The 10124-nt window shown below is 64.8% G+C and overlaps 1 protein-coding gene across 1 annotated transcript; it reads right to left on the reverse strand.

Moving 5' to 3' along the window:
• Positions 1-3356: 3356 nt before the first annotated feature.
• On the reverse strand, positions 3357-6971 carry EN1 (engrailed homeobox 1). Its single transcript, XM_059820695.1, has 2 exons — positions 6308-6971; positions 3357-3673 (listed from the first exon to the last, which is right to left on the reverse strand). Exons 1-2 carry the CDS (start codon positions 6969-6971, stop codon positions 3357-3359), a joined length of 981 nt encoding a protein of 326 aa, XP_059676678.1.
• Positions 6972-10124: the final 3153 nt, after the last annotated feature.

A 10124-nucleotide genomic window follows, 5' to 3' on the forward strand; every position in this document is an offset into this window, starting at 1 on the left:
CCCCCTCCTGGGGCTTGGGCTCCCCGGTCCCTCCCCCCCCTCCAGCCCCCAGCTCTCCGCCCGTGGGCCCCGGTGCGTGTCCCTCGCCTCCCCCCACCGCTCCGCGCACACCTGGTCCCTCTCCGACGGGGAGGACGATGCGGCTCCTACTCTTACCTCTCGGCTCCTCGCAGCCCACCGCGGGGCTGGCGCTGAGCCCCGGGGGGGCCACGCCGCCCCCCCCACCTGCCGGCCGGAGAGCGCCCCCCGCGGGGCTGTCTGCCCCCGGCGCCCGTGGGGGACGGGGTCACTCATGGAGCCAGCGAGGGCAGACCTGCGCTGATCCCCTCATATGCCCCCCTCAGCTGCGCTGGCCGAGAAATCCTAAAAGCATAATTACATTAAAAAGCCTGATTTGTTTAAATAATCCTCCTTAGGCTCCCCTTAATCTGCCCTGTATTTCCCCCGTCGTCTTTATTCGTGACTTGTCCAGCTCAGCTGAGCTTGGCCGGACACCCCACGGCTGAGGAATCCCCTCCTCATCTTCCTCCTCCTCCGAAGCCCCCCACCCTGCGGGTGATCCCCGCGCCCGGGAGCCTGTCCCCGGCTGCAGGTAGGCAGCGGGCCCGGGGGTCTGTCGGTGGGGCGGGGGGAGGCGGGGGGCCGGCAGCCCCGCTCGGCCCAGAGCCGAGAGCCAGCCTCAGCGTCACCCGTGTCCCGCGGGCGGGGAAATCAAAGCGGGCCGGTGCCCTGTTCCCTCGGCAGGGCAGGGTCGCACCCGGCTCTCGGGGACGATCATTACCCGATTTTTAAGCAGAAATGACATTTTTCGCCTGTACAGCTCCCGGGGAGTGCGAGGCGGCGGGTCTATGAGAAAGGCAGAGAACTGAACTGAGGCTGGAGCTGGGCGGGGGGGGGGTGGTGGAATCTCTCCGCGTCCCCCCGACAGCAGCAAGTGAAGGAGGACCGGGGCGGGGGGGCCGTGAACGCGCCCCCCGAGTCCTGCAGCTGCCCCCGCCGGGCCGGGCTCTCGGCGGCCGCTTTCCCCCCGAGCGGGGCGGCTCGCACTTCGAAGGACGGTTTCTTTTCCTTGGTGCGGAAGATTGAAATTTATGGTTCAATCCCCTCAAAAAGAGGAGAGGGAGGAAGAAATGCAGAACTTTAGATGGCGCTGTACAACATTTATTTAAGCCCTCCGAGTATTCCCCGCTCCTCGGCCTGCAGAGAGGAGCAAAGCCCTCGGCTGGCAGAGGAGGGCTGGGCGGGGATGGGGTGGGATGCGCTGGGGTGGGATGCGCTGGAGCGGGATGGGGTGGGGAAGGGGTCCTGCCCCGCCGGCAGCGGGTGCGGAGCGCAGGGGGCTCTCGCGGGGCAGGGCAGCCCCGGCCCGCGCCTCCGTCCCCGGTCGGTGGCAACTGACCGGAGAGCCAAGCAGGAATAGTTAAAAAGCAAACAAAAATGGCAGAGGCCATATCCCGCTGCCCCTCCGCTCCCCTTCCTCGCATAGACGGAAACCCCCTAAAGCCTCGGACGGGGCGAGGGGCAGCTGCAGACTTGATAGGAGCTGCAGGCTGCGCCGGCCGGGTGTGCTGCTGCTCGCCCACCTCCGGGCCCCGGCCCGCGCGGCCCCGCTCCCCCGGGGCATGGGCTCGGCGTTGCCCCGTCCTCCGAGAAGGGGGGGAGTGCAGGAGAGGGGCTCCCCCCGGCTCAGGTCTCACCCTGGCTCCAGCTCTGCCCGCTTCTCCCCTCCGCCCCGCCGGCTGCGGGCCTCGGGGAGGGACTGAGAGGAGCAAGAAGAAAAAGAAAGGAGAGGAAAAGCCGACAGGCAGCCCCGTCGGGGGGCCCGGCCGCTCTCCACCCACCCCGGCGCCCGGTGTCTGCAGGGGCCGCGGGGAGCGGACCCCCAGCGCCCGCCCTCGGCTCCGCGGGGCCCCACGCAAGGCCCGCGTGGACGCCAGGCCCGGGCACGGCGGCCCTCGACGGCCCGAGGACAAAGCCCCGGGCACGGCCCGACCCCGGCCCGTCGGTGTCGCCGGTCCGGCGGCGAAGAGAGCCGCCCCCGGCACGGGGCGCAGCCGAATTTAAGCGGGGTGGGTGGAAAAGCGTAGTGGGGGCCACAGCTGGGAGCCCCGCCGTGCCGCCGGCCCTCCACGACCCCACGCTTCCCACTCGCACGGGCAAACGTGAGCCCGAGCCCTGAAAGGCGGAGCGGAGGGCAGGGGCAGGGAGCGGGGAGCGCTCCCCGGGAGCGGCGGCGCAGCGCCCGGCGCCGAGCGGCGATCGCTCCGGTCCTCTCCTCGCCGCGGCTCTGCCCTGCCCGGGGAGAGCTCCTCGCTGGACACCGAGTGCGGGCGCAGACCCTCTCGCAGCGAGACAAGGAGCTGTCAGGCAAATCCCTTCTCAACACATCCCGCAGCTCTAAACGTCCAGACGGTTTCAGGCAATTTTCCTGCAGGAGCTGGCGATATATTAGTACCATTATTGCGAGGTGGGTTTTATTTCTTGTTAAAAAGGGAGATGCGGGAGGTGAGGCACGACCGCAACAGCCAAAGAGAATTAAATTTTTTTTTAAGAGGGTAGAAAAATAAAAATTAAAAAAAAAAAAAAAATCGAAGGTTTCAGACAGGGTTTTAAACAAGGGAAGAGCGGTTTAAAAAATGCTGCGCTGATCCATCGAAAACAAAACCTAAATACGCCACCAAAATGGCACTATATACACAGCATATTGTGTATGTATATATATATTTATTTTTTATATTTATGTGTGTGTATATATATACACAAACATCCATACACTAAAATAAAGAATTACAGCCAGCCTGGATCCTGAACACAGTCTACACTTTATTTCAGACTACAGATTTCTGAACATAATAAAATCTTTGGCTTGTAGCGGCGGGTTCAGTCTCGCAGTCTGTGGATCAGAATTTTTTTTTTTTCCTCGGGAAAAAAAAAATAAAAAGAGACAGAAATTCACACACACACACACAAAAATAAGATCCAACGAAAGATGAGAAAAGTCGGACATTTACTGTAAAACAAGAGCAACGGACATCGAGAAAAAAAAAGGAAAGCAAACAAAACGAACAAACGAACAAAAGAGAGGGGAAAAGAGAGAGAGAAGGGGAGAGAGAAACTGTCCAGCAAATAGAGATCGCTACACATATTTCTTACCTGAAATTAAATATATACAAGGTCATATGCTGTTTGGCTATATAGAGATTCTTTTTTTTTTTTGTTAAGTGTTCATATTTTTTTTTTCTTAATCGGAGTCCTTATACTATGGATAGACAATAGATCTGCTTTTAAATAGCACCTGTCCGCCTCCCGGCCGGCGGGCCGGCGCCGCGGCGCAGGGCTGGGGGGGCCGCGCCGCCTCACTCGCTCTCCTCTTTGTCCTGCACGGTGGTGGTGGAGTGGTTGTAGAGTCCCTGGGCCATGAGGTGCAGCGCCAGCCCGTTCTTGATGCCCGTCGCCTTCTTGATCTTGGCTCGTTTGTTCTGGAACCAGATCTTGATCTGGGACTCGTTGAGGCTGAGCTCCTGGGCCAGGCTCTGCCGCCGCTGCTCCGTGATGTACCGGTTCGCCTGGAACTCCGCCTTCAGCCGCTGCAGCTGCTCGGCCGTGAACGCCGTCCGCGGCCGCTTGTCCTCCTTCTCCGTCTTCTTCTTCTTCAGCTTCCTGGTGCGGGGGCCTGCGGGCAGGGCACACACACGCCGCTGGGCAGGGCCGCGCCGCCGACCGACCGACCGACCGACCGACCGACCGCCGCCCCCGCCCCGCCGGCCGCCGGAAAAATGGCCGACGGGTGAATTTCTGCCGGTCCCGTGTGTGTCCCGTTCCACCCCCCCCAAGCCCGGCACCGCCGCCCCGCACGGCGGAGGGAAGGATGGGGAAGGAGAGGGGAGGCCGGGGCCGAGCCGCCCGCGCATCCCCCCGCCGCCCCGCCGAGTCGGCCCCGCCGAGGGGAGCGGCGCCCCGCTCGCCCCCCGCCCCGACACACGTCGGGGCGCCGCTCCGCCCGCCGCGCCGGGACGAGCCGCGCTCCCTCCGCACGGCCCGGGGCCAGGGCCCGCCGGCCGGGCAGCGGCTCCGCCGGGCAGCGCGGGGGGCGAGGGTCCCCGCGGCCCGGCGCCGGGGAGCCGCCGGGAGCAACAGCCTGCCTGGGGGCTGCCCCGGCCTGTGTTTAGGGGGCAACAGCCCCTCCGCAACGCCGGCCCAGCCCCGGGGGGCCCTTTCCCGCCGCCACCCCGGAGCCCCGCCGCCGCCCGGGTCGTCCGGGCTCTCCGGCGGTCGATCCTTGCCGGGGACCCCCGGCCCCGCCTGCAGCTCCTTCCATGAAGCCCCTCCGAAAGCCGTGCCCCCCCCTGCCGCCCCGTCCCCAGGCCGGGATGGGGCCAGGTGAAGTGCCACAGATCTCGCCGGGGAAGCAGCCCGGCCCCGGGGCGCGTCCCGCGGGCAGCGCCCGGTCGGGGGGCTACCCGCCGTCCTCTGCACGCCGGCCCGGCCCGGCCCAGGGGGAGCGGAGAGGGGAGGGAGCCCTGGAGAAAGGGGTCTACGAAAATCCCCCGACAGCTGTGGGGCTCGGCGGGCGGCCCCCGGCCCGCAGCCCCCCGCCAGCAGCAGCCGCAGCCGGAGCCGGCGAGGCCTCCTGGCCGCCGAGTAGGCCGAAGGCTCCTCTCTGCCGGCGCAGCCCTTCCCCGGAGCGGGGGGTTTCCCCGCGGCCCGGCGGCGGCTGCCGGCGGGGCGCAGGACGGGCCCCGGCGGGGTGCTCCCGGGCTCGGCCGGCGGATGGGCGGAGGGAGGGCGCGGGGAGTGAATCGCTTTGCCCCGGCACCTTGCAGCGGGGCGCCGGCGCCTGCGACCGCCGCAGCCCGCCCGTCCCCGGAGCCGGGAGAAGCGGCCGGGGCCGGCGGGCAGCTCCGAGCACAACAAAGAGGGCGGCCGAGCCGAGCCAGGCTCCCCTCGCCCTTCTCCCCTCCGAGCTCGGGTGAGCAGGGAGCTTCGGGGAGGGCATGTGGAAACACTCCTCTGCCCGAAGAAAAGGGAGGAAAGGGAATAAAGGCGCAAGTGCAAAATGCCTGGCGCTGGGCGGCCCTGGGAATCGGTAGCGAAACACCCGCGGCCGGGCCGGCCGGGAGCGAGGGCCGCGCCGTCTGACAGCTCTATCACTCCATCAATCACCCGAGTCAATCAAAGTGGCTTTTCTGACTTGCGAGTCGCTGGACATGTCAATAACGGGGGACGGAGGTGGCTCGGCCGGGAGCGCCGCATTGACCGCCGGCGGGCAGCGGCCAGGCCGGGCAGCGCGGAGCGGGGCCGGGGCCGGGCAGCGCCGCCTTCCCCGAGCCCCGGAGCGGCCCCCGGGCAGCCGGCCCCGCGCCCCCCGGGCCGGCACAGGGGAGCCCACCCCGGCCCCGGCCGGCGCCCGCGGATCCCCGGCTGCCGGCCTGGGGGGTCACGGGGAACCCGCTCTCCTCGCCCTCCGCTCCTCTCCAAAAAGATACCATTAAAAAGAGGAACTAACGGTGGTAAAATGAGGGGCTGCCGGGGGGAGCGCAAGGAGCGTGGGAGGGGGCGGCAGAACGGGGCCGGGGGCCGGGAGGGCTCCCAGCGGGGCGGCCCCGGGCAGAGGCACGTCCCCTCCCCGAGAGCCGGGCCGCAAACCACGGCAGGGAGCACGGGCTCCCACGGCAATGCGCGGCCTAAGGGCCTGCCGGGCTCTGCCTCGCTGCAGAGGCCGCCGTGAACAGCCCCGCCGCCACCTTCCGAAAAAAACACCCCCTTTTTCTTCGCCCTCCGAGAAAACACACAGACCGCGCCGCGCACCTCAGCAGCCGCTCAACATGTGGCTCAGGTCTCGCCCCCGCCACCCCAGAAAGGCCACCAGCACCCGGGAAAGAAATAGCGTCAGGGGAGAAAAAGCCCCCAAACCAGGGAGCCGCCGAATCCGCTGCCTTTTTTTCGCAGCGCTCCCACCCCACCCCACCCCACGCCGCCGCCGCGCTGCGGAAGACCCCGGGCTGCGGCAAGGCGGGGCGGGCGGGGGGCACGGGAAGGGGGTCGCTCCCCGCCGGCTCTCCGCAGCGAAAGGCGGCCGGATCGGGGCCCGGCGTCACATTCAAATTTGGGAGACTCGGAGGAGGAAGGGGGGGGGGGGGGCACGCGTTTCCTCTCGCCCCGGGTGACCCAGGACCCCCCCTCCGCGCCTCCCCACGCGAGGTCCTCAGCAGGCCGGGAGCCAAAGCAAAGGGGGGAAGAGGGGAAGGGGAGGGGGGGCGACCTTGTCACGATTTTAACAGCTCCCAGATGCGCCGCGGTTCCTTACCCGAGGACGGTCTGTCTGAATACCTAGTGCAGTAGACCCAGGCAGGCCACACCAGCGGCTGTTGCGAGTCGGGCTTTATAACAGGTCCTCCATTATTAGAGCCCATGAGGAGGATGGCGGGGCTGCCGTGCTCCCCGTACTTCGCCGGGTGAGTCTCGCCCCCGTCGGCGGGGGGCTTGGCCGCCCCCGCCGCCGCCGCCGCCGCCGCGGCGGGGCTGGCTTTGGCGGCGGCGGCTGCGGGCGGCGGCGGCGGCGCGGAGCCGTCGGGACGGCAGTTCGAGTCCGGGCAGAGGAGGGAGGGCGGGTTGGGCGGCCGGGCCAGCAGCGGGTTGACGTTTTCTCTACCTGAGCTCTGCCCCCGGTCTCCGTCCCGCTCCCGGCTGCCTCCTCCTCCTCCGCCGCCGGCCGGCGCGGGCGGCTCCTTCTTGCAGCCGAAGTCCGGCCTCAGGATGTTGTCGATGAAAAAGTTGGTGGTGCGGTGGGGCGGCGGCGGCGGCGGCGGCGGGTGGCGGCGGCGGGGCAGGGGCAGGGGGCAGGGCGCGGCGGGGGAGGCGGGCGCGGGGCTGGGGGACACGGGGACGCTCTCGCCATCGCTGCCGCTGCCGCTGCTCGCCGGGCCGGGCGCCGCGTCTCGGTGGCCGTGCCCCTCCGGCGGCTCTTCCATGCTCAGCCCCCGCCACGGAGATCGCTGCCTCTTTTCCCCCCCACCCACCCGCTTTACGCCCACCCCACTTTGCCGGTGGGTGGCGGGGTGGAAAAGGGGGAGGAAAAATTTATAAAAAGAGGGGGGGAAAAAAAAAAGGAAAAAAGGAAAAATAATAAAATCCACTTGTTGGGCTGGAGCTGAGGTTTGGGGGGGGGGTTTCTCCCCCTCGCACGGATGGATCCAAAACCGGGGAGACACTCGAGGGCTTCTTTCCCCCTTCTCCCGGTCAGCTTATATTTCCACCACCAAAAAAAAAAAAAAGAAAAAAAAAGAAAAAAACAACCCCAAAAAGGTGTGCGGCAACACCACGGCCCCCCCAAAAAACCCGCCCCCCGCAAACCCGTCAAAATCTGCCCATCTCCCCGCCGCCGCCGCCGCCGCCGCGGCGGCTCCGCGCTGCCCCGCTGTCACGCTCCGCTCTGCCCACGCCGCGGGCTGCGGAGCCCTTCCCCGCCAGCCTGGTGGTGCGCGCCGCCCGCGCCAATTTATTATTTTTTTTAATTCTTTTTTTTCCCCCTTTTTTGGTTTTTGGGGTTTTTTAAAAAAAAAAAAAAAAAAAAGGCCAAATCTCTGACAGCTCCGGTCCGTGCAACAAACTCTCCCTAAAAAATCCCTCAGCCACACTTTTTTCACTCGCACCGGAAGCACGTGAGGCGGCCCCGCACGTGGGGGCGGCCAATGGCGCGCCGCCGCCGCCGCTGACACCCCGCGCCGCGCCCAATGGGCGCCCGACGGACCGCCGCCATAAATACCGCGTGGGGACGGGACGGGACGGGCGGCGGGAGCGCCGCGACGGGGCGGGGGCCGCCGCGCCTACACGCGTGTATCGGCCCCCCCCCCCCCCCCCCCCCCAACCAACCAGCCCCGGGAACAACTTCTTGCAGACGCGCCGTGTCCTGCGCGGGCCGCCGCGGGTGGTGGGGGTTTGGTCATCGGCCGCTTTCCTATTGCCCCCCAGTAATGAACCACCCCCCCCAAAAAAAAAAAAAAAAAATTCTGTGGGTGCTCTTTTTCCTCTTTTTATTCTCTGTTCTCCCGCGGCGGGGTTAGGCGGCGAGGGCAGGTGGCGAGCGGGGTAGGGGTTGCCCGGAATCGAAACTTTTTTTTGGAGGAATAAAAAATGAAACTACTATTAATAAATCATGGGAAAGGCAGGAGCCCCCGCCGGGGTGAGCTGGGCGCACGGCTGCAGCCGCTCGGCTGCCTTGTTTCTTTATTGAGGGGGTTTTTCGGGATATGAGACAGATCCGCCGCCAGCTCACAGCTAAATTCGTATCATGTTCCCTCGGCTGCTTTTTCATGTTTGTTTGCTTGCTTGGGTTCGGTTTGTTGCTTTTTCCCCCCCCCGGTATTTTTTTTATTATTTTTATTTTTTTTTTTTTCTGGGCAGAGAGCGAGCACCTCGGGACGTGTGTTGAGGCAGAAAGGAAATTTAAGGATTTTAAAGGATGGGGAGAAAAGGGCACTTTTTGAGGACTGCTGCAGCTTTCTAAAAAATTAATTTACAGAAAAAAAAATTTAAAATCCCTGCTCGCGGTAACACCGGGTTTGGTTTTGTTGGGCTGCTGGGGCCCGGCGCCGCAGGGAGGGCGGCTCTGCCGCCGCCGGCGCCTTCTCCCCGCGGCCCCGGGCGCTCCCCTGCGCGGAGGGCCGAGCGGCTCCGGGGACGGGAAACGCCGGTGCTCACACGAAAGGGCACGGGCGAGGGGGGGGGGGTCCCACGACAGCTCCCGCTCTGCACGACGGGGGGGTCCCGGCGGGCCGGGTGCCCGGAGCCGCGGCCGCTTCCCGGCCGGCCGCAGGCACCTGCTCCGGGCTGGGGCCGCACTCCCGCCCGCCGCCGTTTCCCGGGGCCGCGGGAAAGGCAGCTCCCGGCGTTTTCTCCTCCTGACGTAACCGCAACCCCCCACCTTCCCCCCCAAAACGGCGGCCGGGCCGCGGCGGGGCCAGGGAGGCCGCGGGGCCCCGCGCAGCGCTCCGCTCTGCTCCGCGCCTCTCCGCGGGGCCGGGCCGCGTCACGTGCCGCCGCCTATATATCCTATATGTGCATGGGTGCGTGCTCAAAAGAAACCTACAGATGCATATGTCTGTGTCTCGGCGTTTCCTTGCGGGCTGAGCTGCGGTCCGGCAGCGGCGGGGCTCCCCCGCCGCACCCCGCCGGCGCCGGCTGCGTGCGCTGCCCTCCTCGGGAGCGGCCGAGCGCGGGGCTCCGCGTCCGGGAAGGCGACCGGCGCCGGGAGCCGGAGGAGACACCTCCGGGTGTCCGGCAGCAGCTCCCCGGGTGCCCGGGCGGCGTGCGTGTGCCCGCACCTCCGAGGCACGCTCGGTTATTTTCCGTACCGGGGAAACATTACCGAATTGTTACCTCCAGCCACACAATAATCCCCTAAAATAATAGCTGGCAGAACACAATCAGCCCTGGAATCAAGGGCTTCAGCCGCAATTAAATGAATGTTAAGCCCCCCCTGCATTCACAATATCATATCATTTACTCGCACCGAAATTGGGTTTATTTATATTTAAGTTAGCAAAATTGAAATCTTTATCCCAAAAGCGAGCGTGGGTACTTAATTAAATTCTAATTAGGACACTATCAATATCCCATTTAGCCACGTAGCCTTTGTGAGCCGCGGTCCCTTTCAGAGCTGTAAATGGGGGCTCGCTGCCTTATCTCTCCTGCAAGAGACGCCTTGAGAAGGGCTGCAAAAGATAATTTATAGGTTTTAATTACTCTTCATTCCGCCTGATCAGCTTGGCGTTCATCACAGGACGGCGAATAAAACCTGGTCAAAAGCACTGTCACTATTCCCTGGCAAGACGCTTAATCAAAGTAAGCAGGGCCATATTACACGCTGCGAGCTTCTTCACGTAATTTCCCAGCTGCTGATAAAGCTAGTTGAATAATGCTGCAGTCCTTCGGAGACACCATTTACAGAAATGACTTTATTGACGGCTTAACGTCGGTAATTCATTTTACCTTTCATGTATTGGGAGCCCGGATTTGTTACAGTAATAGGATGATAAATGTCCTGGCGGCCCTATAGCTTTTATTATTGAATACAATACACACACCCATCCTTAAATGTTCCAAAATTGGGTAACAAAAGGGAG

This window comes from Gavia stellata, chromosome 8, assembly GCF_030936135.1.
Source record: "Gavia stellata isolate bGavSte3 chromosome 8, bGavSte3.hap2, whole genome shotgun sequence".
Lineage (NCBI taxonomy): Eukaryota > Metazoa > Chordata > Aves > Gaviiformes > Gaviidae > Gavia > Gavia stellata.